The sequence below is a fragment of the Siphateles boraxobius genome, unplaced genomic scaffold, assembly GCF_051911475.1.
Source record: "Siphateles boraxobius isolate OS27281-9 unplaced genomic scaffold, OSU_SipBor_1 26, whole genome shotgun sequence".
Lineage (NCBI taxonomy): Eukaryota > Metazoa > Chordata > Actinopteri > Cypriniformes > Leuciscidae > Siphateles > Siphateles boraxobius.
Window position 1 is genome coordinate 9542110 of NW_027508876.1, and position 25810 is coordinate 9567919.

The 25810-nt window shown below is 38.3% G+C and overlaps 1 protein-coding gene across 2 annotated transcripts in view; it reads right to left on the reverse strand.

The window, feature by feature from the left end:
• mppe1 (metallophosphoesterase 1) overlaps positions 1-25810 on the reverse strand; it is a 64777-nt gene that overhangs the window by 10252 nt on the left and 28715 nt on the right. For both annotated transcript variants that reach the window (XM_077244359.1, XM_077244358.1), the window contains exons 6-8: positions 8316-8384; positions 6997-7119; positions 3300-3440 (exon numbers count right to left, since the gene is read on the reverse strand). In XM_077244359.1, coding sequence (XP_077100474.1) covers positions 3300-3440; positions 6997-7119; positions 8316-8384 — 333 coding nt within the window. The remainder of the gene's footprint in view (positions 1-3299; positions 3441-6996; positions 7120-8315; positions 8385-25810) is intronic.

Consider the following 25810-nt stretch of genomic DNA (forward strand, 5'->3'; position numbering starts at 1 on the left):
TGGAAAAATGAAGAAACCGTTCATTTATCACATATTCGACCCTTCTGAATGAACATAAATAAGGAAATCTTGCGTCGTTTTTTCATATTTTTACGTTTCTTTTCATCACACTTTTTTCTAATCCGCCAAATGGAAACAAAATAAAACCAAAATGAATAAACAGCTTGAATATTCAATCTCTACATGGGCGGAAATAAATCACCCCTATCCACTGATTGTTCAAAAGATCAAGTCGTGCTTTCATCAGTTCCAGCTCTGTGCCACAGAATAATATTCATCTGATACAGCTGTAGTTGCAATAATCTCTGAAATAATCAATACATTTATTCTCTTTCTCATCAAACTGCTAAACTAATAAATGGCTCGACAAAACCATACTGGGGCAGAGCCTAGACAGAGCTTTCTTCTGCCTACACATAAATCTCTCAAAATCAGTGCCAAAACTTTGCGACACACTGGACAGTGCAGAGAAAATATATTTACATTGTAGTTAAGTGCAGAGTAGCAGTCCTGACTGTTGTTTTAAGCAATACACTGAGTTTATTTCATTAACAGACACACACACAACCCACAGAAAGACGCATGCCAGTAACGTGCACACAGACAAACAATAACAAACACAATTATGTCAAAATGTCAAAATGTGTCGAGTTTCCTCATAAGAGCAGCCTTAAATGAGTTAGTATAGGACGTGTGTGAGATCCGTGCCATTGTCAGCAGTGGCATATCTTCGACTATTGCTGTCAATGTTGGATCCTGATCGATTTCTCCTGTCTGCCTCGCTGCCTGCTGTGAGTTTGTTTGCTTCAAGACTGTAAGCTCCGTCTAAGCCTCGTATTAGCTTCATATTCACAATATTAATTAGAAGACTAGGCTTTATCACTGTTCCCATTTAGAACCACCTAAAAATCTACCTTTTCTACCGTTTTTTATTTTTTATTTTATGGCATAATGCACACCTCGTGTCATAATCTAAAATACTAGCTAGTACTGTACAGTAAAATGAAACCTACTTTTGCGAACTACTCCTAAGTTTTTTTGCCCGATCAGAACCAAACCAGTGCAGAAATGTTCTCTGGAGTCTGAATATCAATAATTATCGAAAAAAAAGTTGAAATTTCGATTCACGGTCGTTAGGGGGCGCAAAATGATCGTTGTGGGAGGAGCCTATTTTACTAAAATTGCTATAACTCAAGAAGTAAATGAGATAGCTTCACCAAACTCAGTACTAATGTGTATGAGTTCAGTCTGAGGTCACATTAAACAAAATCGTGACAATTGAGCACTAGGGGGCGCTATAACATTAAAAAAGCTAAAAAGGGCTATGACCACCTAACCGTTAGTCGGATTGACTTGAAAATTGGTATGCAGTGTCTTGGTCCAAGGTGCCATGTATGTCAATGAGGACATTGGCGTATCTCAAAAAACATGGCCTCCATAAGCCAATGAAGTTTAAGCACCTATTAGACAAGGTTAACAGAGGCCGATCAGAAAGAAACTCGGTGGGCATGTTCGACTCAGGGCCCTAGAGGTCTGTAAGAATTTTGAAAGAAATTGGCCACTAGTTGGCGCTAACTAGATTTACACATCACGTGGTGTGTCACATACCCACAAAATATGCATATCATTTGATAGATCTCCTCATACTGAACAACTTTGCCTCTAGAACCACTGCTGTCAATTAAATCATTCATTAAATATTCGCGAATATGTTAAAAACCTACTTTTGCGAACTAGTCCTAGGTTTTTCGCTCGATCGGAACCAAACCAGTCTAGGACAATTCTTTGGACTCTCTAGATCAATAATTATCAAAATAAAGTTGAGATTTTGCATATGAATGGCTATAACAGGGTCATTTACAAAATGGGCATGGCAAAATACACTCAAAAGCCTATAAATCTTAAACAAAAACTCAGAATATATATTATACTGTTATATTCATTTACAATTAAAAACTTCACAATTACAGCCTTAAAGGGTAATTTCGGCGTTTTACAAGTAAAGCCCTGTTTTAAGATCGTTTCTGATGAAATCGAACGGTTAAGATTGAAATTTGGACGCATTTCCAGATCTTAAAACAGGGCTTTACTTGTAAAACGCCGAACTTACCCTTTAAGGCCTGTTCACACCAAGAACGATAACTATAAAAATAAGTATATTAGCATCCACATCAGCGGACGATATGGTTCTGTTTATTCTAAAGGTGTGCTTGTCTGTCACTTTAAATGCTCAAGCTCATTACACCAGGGTTGATTATGATTGGCTATCAATGTTTTTTATAGTTCATCAGCTGGATAAATTGTTCTGAAAGCGATTACAATGATATCCAGCATAGTTGTGGTGTAGAGCTATATCTTTATCGTTATCTTTGATCTATTCATAGATATCCCCCTTGGTGTGAACTCACGAACGAGTGTCACATGTGACTGGGTTGTATTTAACACTGTGGTGGTGGTAAATGCAGCAGTAATAGGCATTTTGGTTGACTACCTATTTCTACATTTGGTTACACTTTATTTTAAGGTGACGTAGTTATATTGCAATTACTGAAATAAGTTCTAAGTAATATTAATTAAGTGTTCCCTTACATGTACCCTTACATACATGTTCCCTGACATACTACATGTACTTACTACGTAACCTTAAAATAAAGTGTTACCCAAAGTTCTGCTCACCCTCAGCAGAAATGGTATCCTGCATTCTTTAGAATATTTGCAGTACATTTGCGACAGATAAACAAGTGTCATTATGTGCTAATCTACGCGTTGTAAACAAAGCGAAAAACGCTAAGTATTTTGGCGGCTTTGCCTTTATTGTTACCATCAAGCAACAGGGGTAAACAGCGGCTGCTAATCAAACAATACAGTGTGACACAATCCAGCAGGGGGAGGGAGAGCAATCGAATTTGGGGTCAGACCAGGCAATCAAACCAAGTGTGAAAGCACCCTGAGATTCAGTCCTCTGTTGAGAATGTAGTTAATCAACGCCATGCTGATATAGAGCCATATTGCCTGATTTGATGATTTTTTTTTTCTCATCTATCTGGTCTAGCAGGGTTTAACTTTGCACTATGTCAATGGGTGTTGATATGGTCCTGCTCTGACAGATGAAATGAAATGACTGATTAATTATTCATTTTTTTTTATTGGCTGCTACCATACTGGGGTTTACTTCAAAATTACCATTATGTGATCAGTGCAATGTGGTCATCTCTGTTTGTGTTCCATGGAAGAAAATAAGACCTACAGCTTTGAAGCGACATGAGGATGAACAAAATTAAAACTCATGCTTTAATTACCAGGATGAAGCTGGGGTTGTTGCGGTTCCTCCAACTGAAGGACGGGACACTGATCTCAGAGTAGAGTTTCTCATGCAGTACCTCACAGCCATTGTGAGTGTGGCCACTCAGAATGAGGCGGGGCTTGAACCACCACAAGAGCTGTTATTGAAGAAGATTGTCTGCTTTTATTATTCATATATTGCATATAATATTTTTGGCTTATTCTTGTCAAGAACTTGATATAGAGTGCACTTGAAGTCCCTAAAATCAGCAGACATCTGAATATCTGTGAAAGAGCTGATGCCATGAACCTCACAGACTTTCTCAAATGCAGCTCTTCCTCAGAAGCAATCATTCGTTTCCACATGGTTTTATATAAACGTGCACGCTGACTCCCAGAAATTGTATAGATGTCAAACAATCAGATAAAACATATGATTTTGGAAAGCTTGTCAGAGGGTAAAGACTGAGGACGGGAGTACGGCACCCCTCGATTAAAGGGATAGATCACCCAAAAATGAAAATTCTGTCAGTAATTACTCACCCTCATGTTGTTCCAACCCGTAAGACCTTTGTTCATTTTCGGAACACAAATTAAGATATTTTTGATTAAATCTGAGAGCTGGATCACTCCTCCATAGGCATCTAAGGGATTGAAACTTTTCAGCCCCGAAAAGTTATTGAAGACATCGTTAAAATAGTCCAAGTGACTACAGTGGTTCAACCATAAGTTTATCAAGCGACGAGAATACCTTCTTTGTGCGCAAAAACCCCCAAAATAATGACTTTCTATCAACTATTAATTTCCTTCTCTGTGGGCCTCGAGTCAGTTCACGTAGTGTAATAGCGTAGTGCTTCTGTGTTGTACGTCACACGCATCACACACATGACGAGTGTCGGCCAATAGTGAGCCTACGTATGACTTACAACACAGACGCACAAAAAGTATTCTTGTCGCTTGATAAACTTAAGATTGAGCCACGGTAGTCACTTGGACTATTTTAACGATGTCTTTGATAACTTTTCAGGGCTGGCAAGTTTCAATCCCTAAGAAGCCTATGGAGGAGTGATCCAGCTCTCAGGTTTAACCCTCTGGGGTCTAAGGGGTTTTTGGGGTCCTTGAGGTGTTCTGACATGCTCTGACATTTGTGCTTTTTTCAGTTATTTATAAACATGTTAATGGCAAAGGTGTAAATTCACTCTATATAGCACAAACGGGGCTACCGTAATATATGAACAACATGTACATGTTTGTATTTTTTAGAGAATAATGTTTATGCATGGTTATTGAAAAAACTAAAACATAAAGTTTCTGAAATAAGGCCACAAAACACATACTAAATATGTGTCCACAAGACTTTTGACTAATGAGTGTTGTTGCATAGAATTTTTGCTTCAAAATGATCTGAAAATCATCCTGCCTAATCATTTAAACAAAACAATAGATTGATTTAAATTTTACAAGACACCTTTTGTTTGGAAAGGCAATATGCGTGGAGGCGTGTTCACACCTGAGAAGACAAAGGCCGGATAATGTGCCACATACATAATAATGAGCTGCATATTAATTAGCCTTTCACACAGGTGTCACAGGATCCCAAAGAATGCAAGGACAAAAGAAATTATCTATATATACATATTTTACAATTAGAAAATTGTAACCAATTACAAATAGGTTACAATTACAACAACAATTTTAACAATATTTCAAGTGTATTTTTTTTGTAAAAAGTATACATTTTATCATACGTATTAAAAAAGGTAAGGATTCATTAGTTTGAATATTGGAACAAACACTATAATAACATCTTAGTTGATAATTCAATATACCTACTTTATTTTTGACAAAACATCATACTATAGTATATTTAACTATGAGCAGAAATTGGTGAACAAAAGCGTACCTATTTAATGTGACAGTAGTCTTTTTTTACAGTCAAAACTTTATAATCTATCCAAAACTAATCGCAAAATCTTGTCTAAACATTCATATTTAGTCTGTAACATATTGTGTATGATATATTAGCATATACATGTGAATTTGCACTTTGTTGCTTATACAGACATTTTATTTCAACATATTTCAGTCTATTTTTACTCATCTTAGTAGGCTATAGCAATATAGTTTGGATGTGTTCATGTAAACATAACGTTTACTAATGTAGGTGCGAGAGTGAATGAACGGCACAGACACGCGCTGCGCTGTATAACTGTAGTAAACAAAGTGCGTGCGCCTGTGCCGTTCATTCATCATTTAGCCTACACACAGACACGCAATTCATATTTAAACAGTCTTTTTGCGGTTTACAGTCAGACACTATTAAATATCGCGATTAGAACAAAGCACTTAAGAAAAATGACTTACTACATCAGCTGGATCCGTTGCTCCTCGAAATGAAACTACCAGCACTTCTGGTACATTTTCCAGGGTTATTAGATAGTATTATTCCTCACAGCGTAGGGATACGCTGTGTACACAGCTGTAGTAAGATACTTACTAAACACAATGTGTTTTATAATCCAGCTGGTGGGCGTTGGCATGTTCGCATGGCTTGCCTTAGATCATTTGCGTTTGAATACCGCGCGCTCTCCGTGGGCGTGGCACATTAACGCGTAATCAGGTATAATGAGCTGGAAAGAAAAAGACTGGCATCTCTCTCTTTTCATACAGATTACATAAACTGAGAATATTTGTTTTTTTATATAAATTAATTAATTTAAAAGAAGAGAGTTCAAGCTTCATTATGGAAAAACACTCGTGCCTGTATGACAAGTATTTGCGGAATTACAGTTCATTTTCGGACGCGTTTCAGAATGGACTTAACTGACAGAGAGAAGGCAGAATGCGCATCATGTTTGTTTTTCTTTATTTGGCGAAAAGCACAACATTTTGTTTTTATTGTGAGTATCCACAAAAAAAATAGACACTTATCAGGATCTAATGATGTACAACACTTAATATGTAAGATCAAAATCAACAGAGTATTTTGAGTTTCTTTTGCACTGATAAGAAAAAAAGCGAGACTAAGAGGGTTAATCAAAATTATCTTAATTTGTGTTCCGAAGATGAACGAAGGTCTTACGGGGTTGGAACAACATGAGGGTGAGTAATTACTGACAGAATTTTCATTTTTGGGTGAACTACCCCTTTAAAAGTAGCTAATCTGGTTAACGTCACGTGTCACCATATCCAGCTCACTGACCAAGTTCTACACACTCACAAATGTTGTAATTATGATGAACAAAGTGTTTCTTTGATTATTAATATTTTTGCAATTGACACCCAAGCATTTTTTGCTGTACATATTCCATTCACAATTTCATAAAAAGTTGTGTCTTCAACAAGCAAGCTCAGCATAACACTATATTGGTCTAAATGAGATAAGTGAGAGCCACAGCTAGCTAAGGTGTTTTTTGGGAGTAACACCATATTGTAACGCATCACTTTTAAAAGAAACACTTCCAACACTGCTTGGGTTTTTGTTTACTGAGCATCTTGTTTTTGGGGTGGTGATGGCGCAGTGGATAAGACACATGTCTTTGGTGTGAGAGACCCGGGTTCGAATCCACTGTGAGACACCAATGTGTTCCTGAGCAAGACACTTAACCCCTAGTTGCTCCAGAGGCGTGCGACCTCTGACATATATAGCAATTGTAAGTCGCTTTGGATAAAAGCGTCAGCTAAATGAATAGATGTAAATGTAAATGTTTTTACCTTTTTTGAGGCATTCTTAGATATAACATCATAACGTTCCCGAAACAGCTGGTACCGTTCATCCAGAGAGGCTGCGTCTACACCTGTACACATGGCATCACTCACTCTATACAGAGGGTAATGCTAGGAAACATCAATGCCATTATTACAGTGAAGAAAATAATACTGCAATTTCTAAAGTAGTTCTAAATGCACTTATTAGAAATATATTAAAGGGGAGTGAAATGCTATTTCATGCATAGTGAGTTTTTTACACTGTTAAAGAGTTGGATTCCCATGCTAATCATGGACAAAGTTTAAAAAATTAAGTTGTACATTTGATGGAGTATTTCTGTGACACAAATACTCATTCCGGTTTGTCACAAGTTTCGGAAAGTTTTTTTCGATTATGGGCGTGTGTGACGTCAGATGCGCCGGAATTTCCTTATACGGGTCCTAACGGCACTTCTCCCGGAAGGGCGCGTGAGCACCTGTAGCCTAGAGCGAGAGAGCGAAAGCAGTATGCCCATCAAAGCGATGTGCTCGGCTTTTGCAGATCGTTTAATGCTTAAGGATGGAGCAGTCCCAACAATAAAGGTTCAGCGTTGTGCGTTGGAACCGCAGGCGGTAAAACTGCTTCAAATGTCTGTGTGTTGTTAACTATCGGCGTGTAAGCACAGCAAGTAAACAACATGATCACGTATAGTTAATGTATCTATGGAGCATGCGATGTATTGTGTGTGTGTTTAAATACATTTGTTTAGCTGGCCACTGTAGGTGTCTGTTTGTTTATTGTAAAACCAAATCATGTCCTCATATACTACGAGTAAACACACACAAATGTTGTAAACTCGCGCATGACATAGTGTTATAAAAACATTGCGCTCAAGTTCAAATCATTTTTACTTTTAAAAAACTCTCGAGACCATGTGTTTTTTCCCCCATTTCACTGCCCATCTCACGGGATCTGATCGGGATCAAAAATGTATGGCTGAATCTGATTGTTAGCCATGGTTTGTTTTGGCATGTCACAGCTTCCCGACGCTCTCAACGCAAAAGCTTTGTGCGCTCGTGATTATTTAGCTCCGCCCATACCCGCTCGTTTTTTACGGAAAGACTCGGTACAGCCTATCTTTTATAAATATAATAAAACTAAAAACTTTTTGGAGATATAAAGGATGCAATACTACTCTATAGGTACTCAAGATTAACATGAGATTAACTAAAACTGAGTATTTCACCCCCCCTTTAAAATACTACACCTTACTACAACTAAATGTGAATAATAAAAATTAATTTTAGTTATCGTGATATATACAGAAAAATGCACACTATCTCACCTGTAGTAGAACAGGCGCTGTTGGGGCAAAATTCTCTGTGTCCCTGCACTGGCCATCATGCTGTGCAACCTAACAGAGTTAAAAATACACAAGAACAACCGCAATAGAATTAGTCAACATCTGCATCAGAACATTTTCACATATTCATAACATATTCACAAAAAAATCTTTTTTAAAAGATTTTAAGGCTAAAAGTTGATCCTAATGTGGAAATCATTAGGATCATTAGGAGCAAGCCTTAATAATTAGAGGTGTGTCGCTCTTAATTTATTAGGACTTGTACATTTGTCTTTTAATAGAAATTCACAAGGCATTTTAACGTTAAAAGTAGCTCCTAAAACTAAGACAGATTAAGTCCTCATGAGGACTTCTAAATCCCTAAGAGAATCTCAGAAACGATGTCACAACCAAATAAATATAGTGAAATATTACAATGGCATTGACCTTTTAAAAAGGTATCACCTGTATCGCAAGGCTATTTTAAGTGCAGTTACTCCAGTTTGGCTTTCTTTGTCTTATCTTTGGCGGTTCTGTAGTATTATTCATCGCTATATGCTAGTTTAATTGAGTGAGGGAAACTGAATAGAATTAGCCATAGGAGCGTGCTCAGAAAAAGTGGCATTCTCCATAGTAACAAGGTCAACCCTGCCTTACTTTTACTTACTCTTATATTAAGAGTTGCTTAGTAACACTTGCTCTTATGAGTTTGTGAATAGGCTAAATAATAAGTGAATAGGCAAATAAGCTAAAACTCCTAGCTAAGATAGTGGCAAGATAACATTCTTTTTAAATACAGCCCCATATGTGGTTTTAATAGCAAAGTCCATTTTAAATCTTCACTGATAGCTACAGTATTATGAAACAGGTTACAGCAGTGCATAATCGTGCCAAAAGGAACTAGCTTTCAAAAGGAAACTCCCTCTTACTGTTAGACTCACAGAGAAGTCCAAAAATTATTATTATTATTTTTATTTTATATGTGATCATAAGATGTGGTTTATGATAAACATTTCAATTTAGATTTACTGCATGCCATAGGATGTCACAGGTCAATTCAAATAAGTGTAAAGTTATTGTTAGCAGCTCAAAACGTTATAAGTCCACAAGTATATATCTTAATGCCCTTTTTCATTTGTATTTATTTCTATAATAAATGTGTGGCCTTCTAACCTTTTAACCTGTGTATTTTTGTGGACTGTTGTGTGTAAACTCTAATGAGCAAAGTTTTGTAGAACTCAAACTACAACCAAGTAATCACTTTAATAAATGTATCATCAGCTCAAATAGCAAAATAGCTTAAAGTATTCCTAACATGTTGGACTTTTTTTATTGAAAGTAGCCTACATTTACCTGTTGAGACATGCCTTCACCTGCAACCGTATGAGCTGAATTAGTGATGTTTGAGTTGAGGGAGGAGCGGCAAAATACTTCACCTTCATTGGCTTAGAATGCTTAGGGCACAATTTAAATGTATGCTGGAAGTATTTTTTAAATTAAGAATTAAAAAATACATATTAGTAATCAATTATAAAAAAAAAAAAAAAAAGTAAAATATAATTAAAATATAATTATAATAAATAAGTACAATAAATAAAATTATATTTATTATAAGTAAATATAAGCAAGTTTGAATAATGCAAATTGATGAATTTAACAAACGCATAGACTATCGATTAACAACCTTGGATTGGATTATCAGCCTGTAGCCCAAAACTGGTTGCCCACTGACGCTAAGCAGGGTTGAGCCTGGTCAGTAAGAGAATTGGAGACCTCCTGGGAAAACTAGGTTGCTGTTAGAAGAGGTGTTGAGCCCAGCAGGGAGTGCTCAACCTGTGGTCTGTGTGGGTCCTAATGCCCCAGTATAGTGACAGGGACACTATACTGTAACAAGCACCTTCCTCTGGATTAAACGTTAAAACTGAGGTCTTGACTCTCTTTGGTCATTAAAAATCACATGACACTTCTCGTAAAGAGTAGGGGTGTAACCACGGTGTCCTGGCCACATTCCCTCCATTGGGCCTTCTCAATCATGGCCACCTAATTCCCATCAACTGAATTGCCTCAATCACTCTTTCTCTCCTCTCCACCTAAAGCTGGTGTGTGCAGTGGAATCTATTTTGATTAAGACTGTGCCTTTTTCTATTGATAATGTAATATCTTATGTTAATGGTAGCTATGCAATTGTAAAAGGAAAAATTTCACAAACGCCAGTAGTATTGGTAAATGGATATGCCCCAAGTAAGGGATAATGTACATCCAGCCGGTTGTTATCTCAGAATAAACCCCCTTCAGGCTTAATGCAAGACCTCATCACATCGGGGGTTTATTCTGAGATAACAACCGGCTGGATGTACATTATCCCGCTTATTGCAAGGGTACTTGCCACAGATCAATATTTCGTGTCTAATTATTTACTTATGAGTTGACATTCTTCTATTTTTTAATCACACTTCTCGACCACCATGGAGGCTCAATTCTCTACTTCTATCTGATTCGATTCAGCATTTATTTTCAGTATATTTCTACTTCAATAGATGATTTTCTCATTCTAACTAATCGGACGATTCAATCTCTTATTCTTTACTTTAGCAAACTTTGAAGGCCTTTTTAAGAGGACAGATAATCTCTTATTCTGAATATGTTAATAAGGAACAAAGAAATAGGATAAAATTTATCTGATAATATTCAAGTCTTAGATAATAATAAAAATAATAATTTTAACCCATCCAGACAAATTTAGTTCTGTAAACATCAATAGCACCTTTAACTTGTCAATGCTGGCAAATGACCATGGTACAAGTGAGATAATCCACAGCTAGCTGTCCCCGTATATGTATATATATATATATATATATATATATATTTTATAATTTTTTGGGTTACGAAGTAAAGTAACGCATTACAGTAAAAATATTGGTAACTACACTACGTGCGTACTGTGTGTGCGCTTGCCTGGGCACCGTTGCCATAGAGATCGATTTGAGTGGCGTAGCTGCTGGTGCGAAGGAGAGAGGGAAAAGGAGTCGGAGATAGGGGGTTTCGGCCAGTGGCGATATGCACATTACTTTAAATTTATTGCTCGAAAGGATAAAAATATTCGTGTGAAATGCACTCTATGCCCAGGCGACAAGTGTCTTTCAACTGCAGCCAACTCAATGAGCAACCTGTCGAAGCATTTGTCAGCCTAGCATGGCAATACCAAACTTGTGGCGAAAGATCCTGCTCGCCGGTCATTTGAAGTCACTGATCAGCCGACCCCGCCTAAACAGGCTAAGCTTTTCTCAAGTCTTGGATCGCAGCAGGTAACCCAAAATGAAATGAACAGGCTTATTGCAGGGTTTATTGTAGAAGACATGCTTCCCCTGTCGACCATTGACTCGCCCAGGTTTTAAAAAAATACTCGATAAAATACCCACGACTCGCAAGCCAACGTCCGACAGGAAAGCATTTCCCATTACCTGGACAAGTGTTATTCAAACATGGAATCGAAGCTCAAAAGAACTTTCGAGTCCCTGGATCATGTGTCCACCACCGCGGACATTTGGTCAGCCAATAACATAAGTTACTTAGGAATGACGGTGCACTGGATAAACAGCTACTGTTTAAAACAGTTTTAAACGCGAGAAGGCTGCTCTTGCCTGCAAGAGGGTGAGAAGAAGACACACTTACGATGTCATAGCTAGCGAAACAGAACAGGTTCATTCAGCTTTTGGACTTTCAAATAAAATAACAGCATGTGTCACCGATAATGGCAGCAATTTTGTAAAAGCCTTTAGAATGTTTGAATCCCATCCTGATGATGGGTCTGACTCTGACGAGCCATCTGATGAGGAGGTCACTTTTACTGATGTTGCCGAAGCACTCTCCACAGAATCAGATGAGACATTTTCACTGCCACCTCATCTGCGCTGTGCATCCCATACACTAAACCTAATCTCAAAAAATGACATGGAGAAATGGCTGACCAGTAACTGTAAAGCAGTTTACAGAAGTGCTCTCGCCAAGTGTGCAGCTTTCTGGACAAAAACTAGTCGCTCTACTGTGGCTTCAGACCAGGTTGAGGATGTGCTAAAAAGAAAGCTCATCATACCCACTGCTACACGCTGGAACTCGACTCATGACGCCATTTCTCTTAACACAGAAATCCAAATCAGAGATTTAAACACCATTTTCTCTAGACTGAGTGTAAAGGGCATCAATGAGCAAGAGTATCAGTTCCTGAAGGAGTATTGTGCAGTGTCAAGACCTCTTGCTGCCGCATTAGATATACTACAAGGAGAAGATGATTGCTACTACGGCACCCTCCTGCCAACCTTGGAGATTCTCATGTCAAAGTTGCTTGCGATGAAGGATGACCTTTCCCAGATGACAGCTGGCATGCCTGGTGGTACAGGTAAACACATATTGAATATTAAAATGAATTGGCCCTACACGGAAAAAAAAACAATAAGTTAAATTTACTTAATTTTTCTTTGGCAAGTTTTTGCACGGATATTTCACATATGGAATTAAGTAAACTCTACTTAACTGTTAAATGAAAGTAAAAAAGAAAATAAGAAATTTTAACTTGGCTAGGAAAAGGTTGAAAATCTATTTAGTTGAAGTATCCTTTTTTAATACATTTAACTCAAACAATATAACATTGAATTAATAATTTATTAATTATTTGATTTATTTTCTGTAGTATTTACTTCACCACAAAACCATTTTTATCAGTGCGCCTTAAATAATAGCTTGCAGTGTAGGCTATAGGCCTACAGTTTAATATAGCTTATGTAGCCCAAATTTATTAGGCTGTAAAAGCTGTTAATTGAACTGTATATGTTTGTCTAATGTAGCCTACTATTTCATATCACAGGCGATCAAAGACAGATCTGCATCTGTCTTGGACAGCAAGGATGCTCTGATGGCTGCTGCCACAATGCCCAAATTCAAGGTCCGCTGGCTCAAAGATGAGAAGAGAAGAGATGCTGTTAAAACCATGCTAATCTCTGAGTGTCGTGGCCAGATTCCTGAAGAGCCACTGATGAGTCGAGCAGTTGAGAGCCCTGCCACCTCCAGTCACAATGACTTTTTTGAATTTGAAGAGGAGTTTTCCTATACAGCAGAGAGTGAAGTCATGGAGTACTTAAAATTGCCTGGATCTGACTGGGATGTTCTCTCCAGGTTCCCCAGGATTAAGGAAATTGCAAAGCACTACAACACTCCAATACCATCAAGTGGACCGGTTGAAAGGCTTTTCAGCCCGGGCAGTATTGTTCTGACCCCAAGGAGGGGACTGAATAAACAGACTGTCAGATAAAAGATTTGAAAGACTTTTACTTATGCGATACAATCGTTATTTCGAAGAATAGAGAGAAAAATGACTTGAATGGGATAAAGTTTATGAGATCAACTTTTTGTTGCACTTTCAGTTTTCACTGTTGCACTTTTGGTGCACTTTCCGTTTTGTGCATTGTGACAATTGCAACACACAATAATTCATTAATAGGTTCAAGAGTTTGTGACTTGGTATGTTACCGCCTCTGGAAGCCACATCTCCAGGAGGCAGAAGAGAGCGAGCTAAGGGAAAAATAATGTTTTGGGATATTTTGTTTATTTAATTAATTAGATTTTCTGTTTCCTTTTTATAGGCTTAAGTGCATTTTAAATTAAAGGCCATGTTGCAGGTTTAATTTTTCAATGAATTTGTGCAATTTGCTTGTTGGTAATAAACATTTAAACTGTTATCCATTGTATTTTATGTTGTTGGGTATCACAAAACGGAATATAATACGAAAAAAGTAGGTATTTTACAGCGGTTTGCAACGATTCTCCTTTCCCCCACAATGCATTGCATTACGTCACCTTGGGGAGAGAATTTACCAAAGCCCGCTGCCCGCGTTGTTGAGAGCTACGAGTAGTAGACGAGAGTATTCAGATAGCGCAGATTATAGATAAATACATAGATATAGAGAGATAGATAGACGAGATATATAGATAGACTAGATATATAGACAGACTAGATATATAGATAGTCAAGTATAGAGAGAGATAGGCAGACAGCATAACGTTAGCAGATATAGCTAACGTTAGCAGCTAGATAGAAATATATAGTAGATTGTAGATTGACAATGGTGAACTACTGTGTTTGTGCTGGGTGCAAGCACAATGTTGTGTTTTATTGCGAGTGTACACAAATATAAGTAAACACTTTGCAGTTTGAACGATATCCTGTATGAACAAAATGACGATGTTTTTATGTTTCCACTGTCTCGATAGCGCCCGCGCCTCTCTCTCTCACACTCACACACACACACACACACACACACACACACACACACACATGTATAATTCCACCCCTAATAGCTATTTCTATTTCTAGATTACAAAGACAAACTTTACCAGTACTACGACACTATGACAAAGGTTACCGGTACTTATCTGAACTAACGTCATGATCATATACTGCCACTAGATATAAAGAAAACGTTGTTTTTTCACTCGGTGCTATTCAATGACCGTGAAAAAATATATGTGTCGTTATTGTGCACTGCTGCTCGTAAGTTAAAACGGCTTGCCAGCTCCAGTGTTCATTTCTGCGTTGCTAAATGATAGCAACTCACCAGGACACTTCACCAACTCTCCACTCATTCTCCTCGGACCATGCATTCAATTGGCTTTGACGGCTATCAGTTCTTGGCAATTCTTCATTTGCCCTCTCACGTCTAGCAGGTTCAAAATGATACGGCTGCGGGCCATAATACATGTTAGTTCTTCTTGCCAACTCTTCCTCATCCCAGTCAGTCGCCATAGTTCTAATACTAGGCTGAGGCGCCCTTTCCTCCGCTTCTCCCCAACGTGACGTCATCACAGAGTTGCGTAAAAAAAAAAAATTATACCAGAAACGTAAAAAAATGGTCTTTAAGACCATTTTTGAGACATTTTAAAAATGATACACACATCTTGAGTGATTTATGTACCCATTAATCAACAGTGGTGGTTAACCTGCAACATGGCCTTTAAGATTTAATTTTATGTGATAAAGTGACCTTTATTTTTATATTTTTCATTGACCACTTTTTTTTTCTTTTCTTTTTTTTTGCCATGAGTCGAATAAAAAGCTGGTTTTGTTCTCAGGAGAAGAGTTTCATTGTCATGTTTCTCAAAGCCTGTGTTTTAACACTTGTGTGTTGACCCCATTTTAAAATGACCCTACCATAGCTTCCTTTATCCTGTTGTTTGTGGATTTTACAGTTAGGCATATTTCTTTGTGCAGACAGGGACATTGTTCTTTCATATGGTTTTACATGGCATTTTGTATAGATTTATATAATAAACACTATGTAGACAGGTTAAGTGATGATAGGGCTACGATGTTTGTCCATGTATCTACACGTTAAATTAAGAAACGGGAAAGTAAAGTAATAAGTAGTGAAGGTACTTTTCAAACGCAGTAACTAGTAAAGTAATCTCATTACAATTTACAGAAGTAACTAGTAACTAATTACTTTTTTGAGTAACTACCCCAACACTGATATATATATATTAGGGGTGTGCAAAGCAGCCGGTATTTGTATCTGTATTTGTATTTGTTGAGGGGGAAAAAGTATTTGTATTTGTATTCGAGTAAAATCCAAAATAGGCGTAAAAATCTAGTTTTTTTGCGTTACACTTCTAATTTACGTTATAGTGTAAGTATTCTTTAATTATATAAATCCAGCAATGAACATGTAGCCTACCAAGGAACGTCATTGAAAAGAAAATAACATAACAGCCATTACCTCATCCATGGTTAAACCAACAACTAATAAAATACCATTGTGAACATTATGAATCCCACCACCACCCGTCCTTGTTGGAGGACGCTGAACAGACAGAATAAGTAAGGGATAATGTATAGCGAGGCGGTTGATTATGAGCCTGACGCGAAGCGGAGGGGTCTTGAATCAGCCTGAAGGGTTTGTATTCGCTATAACAACCACCTCGCTTTACATTATCCCGCTTACTACATGGCTACCTACCAAATAAATCAATAATTTGACTCAAAATATTGATTTAAAAAGGAGTTTATTGATTTAAAAACTAGTGTATTGCTTCCGCTAAAAAAAATAGTCCGTTCCGTCTCTACGTTTCGAATCCATGGCAACGCTCTGTTTTTCGTGGCAACGGTGTGTTATACTTAGCAGCGGTCTGTTATTAAGAAATAACCATGGAAATAACAGACCGCATTCTACATTAGAATTCAACCAAGCCATGTAATAAAAACAAATAATTACGGAGCTAACAGAGCTACTTAAACAGAGCGAACATGAGAGCACCCGGCTGCAGACATCAATAATGCAGCGTAATGAAATAATCTCCCGATCAAACTCCACGTCCCGAAAGTTATAAACTGCCTCCGGAACCCAGTTGAGGTACAAAAATCTATTCAACAAAAATAGTAATGCAGTTAAGTGTTTTTTCGCTCAGCCGAGCCCTCTCTGTTGCTGTGTGGAGCAGCCTGTGTCAGTCACCTCTTCCTGAACGTCACTCACTCACTCGCCCACTGCGGTCTTGTGAGGAAACGCAGCTTTTAGATATAAAGTTTTTCTTGTTCCCGAATACAAATATTTTCTAAAGTATTTGTTCGAAATAAGTATTCATAAAAAACACGTTATTTGTGCCTTTCCGAATACCGTATTCGGGTTCGGCTCCACCCCTAATATATATATATATATATATATATATATAATCAGTTCCGATTGCAACATCAAACAGATTCTCCCCTCTTAGTAAAACACCCACAGAGAATCCTGTTGAATGTGCCCTAGTTATTGGCGATTCTATTACACAGAACGTGAAAATAGAGAGACCAGCCACCATAGTCACATGTTTGCCGGGCCAGAGCGCCTGACATCAAAGAAAATTTAAAAGTACTGGCTAATGCTAATCGTAAATTCTCTAAGATTATTATTCACGCCGGCACTAATGATGTTCAACTTCGCCAGTCGGAGATCATTAAAATTAATGTTAAAGAGATGTGTGAACTCGCAAGTACGATGTGAGGCACTGTAATTTGCTCTGGCCCCCTTCCTGTTCGCAGAAGTGATGAGATAGTTAGTAGACTGTCCTCACTCAATGGCTGGTTGTCTAAGTGGTGTCCGCAAAATAATATGGAATTCATAGACAATTGGAAACATTTTTAGGGCAGGTCTGAAAAGACCTTCACCTTTTGAAAAGATATGGTATTCATCCCTCCTGGGATGGTGCTGCTTTTCTCTCTAGTAATATGGCACATAGTCTTAGAGCTCAAACATGACAATCTGGGGCTCAGGTCAGGAAGCAAACAAACTGGCTGAACCGACCGTCTGCCAGCTGTCTCACGTCACCAAGGTCAGATAAATCCCATCACATAGAGGCTCTTTCACCTATATATCATCATATAGAGACTGTGTTTGTTCCCCGAATTAGGAAATACAAAAAACTTCCAATCCCATCTAATGTTAAAAATGTAATTGATGTTCTACAAATAAAAAAACAGAAATAATACAAATGAACAAATGATAAAGCTATATTCGATCCCTTACTTCAAAAGCACTTATTGTTAATGATATGATTACAGACTATAACCTAGATGTGCTGTGTATGACAGAAACCTGGCTAAAGCCAAACAATTACAATATTTTAAATGAGTGCACCCCGCAAGATTACTGTTATAAACATGAACCTCGTCTGAAAGGCAAAGTCTGAAAGGCAAAGGGGAAGGTGTTGCTGTAATTTATAGTAATATTTTCAAAATTACTAAGAAGTTTAGTTTCAAATATAATTATTTTGAAGTGTTGGTGCTTAATGTAACAATATATAGTGCAAATGATAAATCATGTTTAAGATTAGTGCTGGCTACTGTATACAGGCCACCAGGGCACCATACAGACTTTATCAAAGAGTTAGTACTGGCTGCATATAAAGTCCTAATTGTTGGTGATTTTAATATACATGTAGATAATGAAAAAGATGCATTGGGATTGGCATTTAAAGACATTCTTAACTCTATTGGAGTTTGTCAGGACCTACTCATTGTCGTAATCATACTCTAGATCTAATATTATCACATGGAATCAATGTTGATGCCGTTGAAATTCTGCAGCAGAGCGGTGACATCTCAGATCATTATCTAGTCTTGTGTAAACTTCATTTAGCCAAGGCTGCAACGCCGACTCGGTGTGATAAATATGTTAGACCTATCACTTCTGCCACTATAGAATGCTTTATTAATAATCTTCCTGATCTATTTTATCCTCTCAGCATCCCAGATAGCTTAGAAGAACTCGATATTGCGACAGAAACTTTTAACTCTCTCTTTTCCAGCACTTTAGACACAATTGCTCCGTTGCGCTTAAAGAAGATCAAAGAAAATATTCCAACGCTGTGGTACAACGAGCACACTCAGCCCTAAAGAGAGCAGCCAGAAAAATGGAGCGCAACTGGAAGAAAACAAAACTAGAGGTTTTTCACATTTCATGGAAGGAGAGCTCGATTGCATAAAGAGAGGCCTTGAAAACAGCAAGATATGCTTATTATTCAACCCTATTAGAAGAAAATAGACAAAACCCAAGGTACTTGTTCGAAACAGTTGCTAAACTGACAAAAAATTAAGTTTCAAGCCCAGAAGTTTGCAAGCAGCACAACAGTAATGACTTTATGACCTTCTTCACTTATAACATTGATAATATCAGGGAGAAAATTATAACTATGCAACCGTCTACTACAGTATCGCATCAGACAGTGCAGTGTAGTCTCACTGACGAAAAATTTGATTCACTCATTGCTATAGGAGAGGAAGAATTTTCTAAACTCGTTAAATCATCTAAATCGACAACATGTATGTTAGACCCAATACCGACTAATCTATTGAAAGAGATGCTTACAGAGGTCACAGATCCTCTTCTTAATAGCATTAATTCATCTTTGTCATTAGGATATGTACCAAAAACTTTTAAGCTGGCTAGGATTAAACCGCTTGTTAAAAAACCGCAACTTGATCCTACACAATTAGTCAATTACAGGCCGATCTCGAATCTACCTTTTCTGTCAAAGATACTAGAAAAGGCAGTATCACAACAACTATTTTCCTTTTTAGAAAGAAATTGTATCTGTGAGAATTTTCAATCAGGATTTAGACCATATCATAGTACTGAGACAGCTCTCATTAGAGTCACAAATTATTTGCTCTTATTATCCGATCATGGTTGTATCTCTCTATTAGTGCTACTCGATCTTAGTGCAGCATTTGACACTATCGACCACATTCTTTTAAATAGACACGAAAATGATGTTTGCATTAGTGGAATTGCACTAGCATGGTTACTAATCATACTTATCTGACCGTTATCAGTTTGTAGTAGTAAATGAAGAGATGTCTTATCGGTCAAAAGTTCGGTATGGTGTACCACAAGGCTCAGTACTAGGACCGTTGCTGTTCACTCTGGACATGCTACCCTTAGGAGATATCATTAGGAAGCATGGCATTAGTTTTCACTGTTATGCTGACGATACTCAGGTCTATATTTCTTCACGCCCTGACGAAACTTACCAATCCACAAAATTAATGGAATGCATAGTTGATATAAAAAACTGGATGACTATTAATTTCGTACTACTTAATTCTGAAAAAACAGAGATTCTAATTATTGGACAAAAAACTTCCTCACGTAATAACCTAGAATACTGTCTAACACTTGATGGCTGCTCGGTCAAGTCTTTGTCGTCGGCTAGGAACCTGGGTGTGCTCTTTGATACCAATGTTTAATTTGAAAGTCACGTGTCTAGTATCTGTAAAACTGAATTTTTTCATCTTAAAAATATATCTAAATTACGTCATATGCTCTCAATGAAAAATGCAGAACAATTGGTTCATGCGTTTATGACATCAAGGCTAGATTATTGTAATGCTCTTATGGTTCGTTGCCCTGCACTTTAATACATAAACTACAGTTGGTCCAAAATGCAGCTGCTAGAGTTCTTACCAGAACCAGGAAGTATGTCCATATTAGCCCGGTTTTGTCAACACTGCATTGGCTCCCTATTAAACATCGTATAAATTTTTAAATATTGCTGATTACTTACAAAGCACTAAATGGTTTAGCTCCCCTGTACTTGAGCGGGCTCTTAAGACATTATAGTCCTTCACGTCTATTGCGATCTCAAAATTCAGTATTCACTAATATTAGTCTCTCGTTTATCCCGAGGTTTACCGCAAACCGCTGGATCCAGGCCATATCCAGATCTGATTAAGGACCATCGCATGGACACGACGACAACGCATCCCTGAAGTACCAGCCTCATCAACCCTGTGACGGCCTCAAGGACATCTCAACAAACTCGTCTCCACACGGGCGTGATGACTCCGACCCCAACCAGATGGAACTGGATAAATATTGTAAAAGTACTAATCCCATCTGACTTCTGACCTATAATGCTACCTGAATCATAATCATACACTGTTCGTTCATTGGCCAAAGGAGGACTGGCCCCCCGACTGAGCCTGGGTTCTCCCAAGGTTTTTTTTTTCTCCATTCTTTCACTGATGGAGTTTTGGTTCCTTGCCACTGTTGCCTTTTCGCCTTTCTTCATCTTTGTCGCCATTGGCTTTTGGCTTGCTTAGTTGGGGACATTTAATTTCAACATTATTTTCCTGTTATCTCTGTAAAGCTGCTTTGAAACAATCTTTATTGTAAAAAGCGCTATATGAATAAAGGTGACTTGACGACACACACATATAGATATTATATATATATATATATATATATATATATATATATATATATATACATATATACAGGTCCTTCTAAAAAAATGAGCACATTGTGATAAAGTTCATTATTTTCCATAATGTAATGATACAAATTTTACTTTCATATATTTTAGATTCATTGCACACCAACTGAAATATTTCAGGTCTTTTATTGTTTTAATACTGATGATTTTGGCATACAGCTCATGAAAACCCAAAATTCCTATCTCAAAAAATTTGCATATCATGAAAAGGGTCTCTAAACGAGCTATTAACCTAATCACCTGAATCAACTAATTAACTCTAAACACCTGCAAAAGATTCCTGAGGCTTTTAAAAACTGCCATACTGTTTCATTACTCAAAACCGCAATCATGGGTAAGACTGCCGACCTGACTGCTGTCCAGAAGGCCATCATTGACACCCTCAAGCAAGAGGGTAAGACACAGAAAGAAATTTTTGAACAAATAGGCTGTTCCCAGAGTGCTGTATCAAGGCACCTCAGTGAGAAGTCTGCGTGTTACCCGCGGGGTCCGTGTGTTATTAGACAACCCACGCATCACTAGTTGCCAGCTATTTTGACAATAATGGCTGTATGTTTATTTTCATAGGACAGTAAATCTATACTGCTATACAAGGAGCACATTGACTATAAAATATATTGAAGCTTCTTTTCTATATTATTGTCCCTTGAGAAGATATATTAAAATGTTAGCTGAAATGTGAGGAGTGTACTCACTTTTGTGAGATACTGTATATGTAAGTGTTGTTTGTTTGTGTGTGTGTGTATATATATATATATATATATATATATATATATATATATATGGTCCTTCTCAAAAAATTAGCATATTGTGATAAAGTTCATTATTTTCCATAATGTAATGATAAAAATTAAACTTTCATATATTTTAGATTCATTGCACACCAACTGAAATATTTCAGGTCTTTTATTGTTTTAATACTGATGATTTTGGCATACAGCTCATGAAAACCCAAAATTCCTATCTCAAAAAATTAGCATATCATGAAAAGGGTCTCTAAACGAGCTATAAACCTAATCATCTGAATCAACTAATTAACTCTAAACACCTGCAAAAGATTCCTGAGGCTTTTAAAAACTCCCAGCCTGTTTCATTACTCAAAACTGCAATCATGGGTAAGACTGTCGACCTTACTGCTGTCCAGAAGGCCATCATTGACACCCTCAAGCAAGAGGGTAAGACACAGAAAGAAATTTCTGAACAAATAGGCTGTTCCCAGAGTGCTGTATCAAGGCACCTCAGTGGAAAGTCAGTGGGAAGGAAAAAGTGTGTCAAAAAACACTGCACAACGAGAAGAGGTGACCGGACCCTGAGGAAGATTGTGGAGAAGGACCGATTCCAGACCTTGGGAGACCTGCGGATGCAGTGGACTGAGTCGAGTAGAAACATCCAGAGTCACCGTGCACAGGCGTGTGCAGGAAATGGGCTACAGGTGCCGCATTCCCCAGGTCAAGCCACTTTTGAACCAGAAACAGCGGCAGAAGCGCCTGACCTGGGCTACAGAGAAGCAGCACTGGACTGTTGCTCAGTGGTCCAAAGTACTATTTTCGGATGAAAGCAAATTTTGCATGTCATTCGGAAATCAAGGTGCCAGAGTCTGGAGGAAGACTGGGGAGAAGGAAATGCCAAAATGCCTGAAGTCCAGTCCAGTGCTGCTTCTCTGTAGCCCAGGTCAGGCGCTTCTGCCGCTGTTTCTGGTTCAAAAGTGGCTTGACCTGGGGAATGCGGCACCTGTAGCCATGAGCTGTATGCCAAAATCACATTTCAGCAAACATTTTAGTATATCTTCTCAAGGGACAATACTATAGAAAAGAAGCTTGAATATATTTTAGAGTAGTCAATGTGCTCCTTGTATAGCAGTATAGATTTACTGTCCTCTGAAAATAAACATACAGCCATTATTGTCAAAATAGCTGGCAACTAGTGATGCGCGGGTTGTCTAATAACACGCGGACCCCGCGGGTAACTCGCGGGTCGGGTTGGGGCGGGGAAAGAAATTGTCACTTTATTTGCAGGGCGGGTTGGGGCGGGTCATTAAATATATATATACTTATTTTTTAAATCCATGTATGTCGCGTGCAATTTCCAGCCTATATTAAATATTTGGGAATATCTATTTTCATATTTTATTAGGTTCTTTGATAAGGTTACAATACGAAGGCCGTAGCACTGTAACTTGCGCGATGTCCCCAAACCTTTGGCGTCACGTGACACGAAAGCTGCGCGCCAAGCACTGCAGCTCCCGCCGCCAGCCACAACAAAAACTGAGAAATAAAAGTGAAGATGGAAGACGAGGTGCGGGAGAAATTGAGGTTGGGAATTTACATAACTAAAAGAAAAAAAGGTCAGGCTGCTAAATCTAATGTTTGGGACCAGTTCTCAGAAATAGTTGCAGCAGAAGACAACAGCAGTATTGGCTACGTTAAGTGCACCTCGTGTGAAAAAATATACTATTATATGAATACAAACACTGCTTTGTAAATGTTGAAAATGTTTATCATTATTTTATTAATATGACCTGATTTATGGTTCATATTCATAATCGTCTGTTGTTTCCAGTTTACAGGGCGATGTTACCAAGCACTTTCAGGCTTAAATAAAAGCTGTTTTTATGTACATTACAATGCCTAGTATGTCTATTTAATGGTCGCGGGTGCGTGGCGGGTTGTAAAAATAGATACAGTGGTGCGGGGAGGGCTGGGGCGGGCAAAATAATTTTATAAAAGCGGGACCCGCAAGTTTGAAAAAAAGCCGACCCACGCATCACTACTGGCAACAAAAGTGAGTACACCCTAAGTCATAATAGCTGTACGTCTTTTAGCCATGCAAAGCCGCATGACCTATTCATCATGTTCATGTTTTTGTCAGCTTGACAGGTCCATACAAATTTGTGTATCTTGTATTAGAGCAGTTAAAATTTGTGCTTTGAGTACAATTCTCTCATACTGATCATTAAATGTTCAACATGGCACCTCATGGCAGAGAACTCTATAAGGATTTGAGAATTAGAATTGTTGCTCTCCACAAAGATGGCCTAGGCTATAAGAAGATCGGTAACACCCTGAAACAGAGTTACAGTACAGTGGCCATGGTCATACAGAGGTTTTCCAAGACGGGTTCCACTCGGAACAGGCCTCACAAGGCTCAATCAAAGAAGTTGATTCCTCATGCTGTGCGTTAGGTGCAGAAGCTGGCTTTAAAAAATGGACACATGAGTGATGTCAGCATTGCTTCAGAGGTTGCAGAAGCGGAAGGTCAGCTCGTCAGTGCTCAGAGACCATACGCCACACACTGCAACAAGTCAGTTTGCACGGCAATAGTTCCAGAAGGAAGCCTATTCTGAAGCTGGCTCACAAGAAGGCCAGCAAACAGTTTGCTGAAAGCAACCTGTCCAAGAGCATGAATTACTGGAACCATGTCCTGTGGTCTGATGAGACGAAGATAAACTTGTTTGGCTCAGATGGTGTCCAGCATGTGTAGCGACGCCCTGGCGAGGAGTACCAAGAAAATGGTCTCTTACCAAACATGTTGGTAGTAGCATCACAGTGTCCTAACCAGATGCGATGTGATAAGATTCCGGCGACAAATAATTTGCCTGTCCACACTAGACGCGACTGCGAGATGCGTCGAAAAACAATAAACAACCCACAACCAATTAGAACAGAATATGGGGGGAGTCTCGCGGCAAGTGCACAGCACCAGAGAGTCATCTTGACGGCAATCGCAAGAAAATGGATAAGTTGGCTATATAATCAAATTCACAAATATTGCACCATTTAAACATTATTAAAAATACATAAGCTACCGAGTTACTAAAAACATCTTTGTCAAAGAACACACTTGTTTGTTCACAGTTTGAACGTTCTTGTTCAAATTTCTTGATCCATTTGTTTAATTTCAAGATCTGAGGTGAATTATCCATTGTTTTTTTTATTGTTTTTTATTTAGTCAAGTTAGCAGACGCTTTTATCCAAAGCGACTAACAACTGAGGACTAAAGCAAGCGAGTCATTGTAAAGAGACAAGAACAACACAAGAAGTGCTCAAAATACAAAATTCAGGCATTGCTCAGAGTAACAAAAGCCAGACAAGGGAAGATTTAAAGGAGAAGGAAATGTTTTTTTTAATTTTTTTTATGTTAAGTACTCACGGAAGAGATGAGTTTTCAGTTGTCTTTTGAATGCTGTCAGGGATTCTGTATTCCGGATGAGGGTGGGGAGATCATTCCACCAGCATGGAACCGTGAATGAGAATGTTCTGGAGAGTGATTTAGTGCCTCGCTGTGATGGTACCACGAGCCGTCGCTCATTGACCGATCGTAGGCTTCTGGTAGGGATGTAGACTTGTAGTAGGGAGTGAAAATAGGACGGAGCTGAGTATGTGGTCGATCTGTAAGCAAGCGTCAAAGCCTTGAATTTGATGCGAGCAGCGAGTGGTAGTCAGTGCAGTGAGATGAACAGAGGAGTGACGTGGGCCCTTTTGGGCTCGTTGAAGACAAGGCGGGCTGCAGCATTCTGGATCATTTGCAGAGGTTTAGTTACACATGATGGAAGTCCAGCCAGAAGAGCACTGCAGTAATCAAGCCTAGAAATAACCAGGGCATGGACGAGAAGTTGTGTTGCATGCTCAGTAAGGAAAGGCCTGATCTTCCTGATGTTATGCATTGCAAACCTGCATGATCGAGCTGTCTTTGCAATG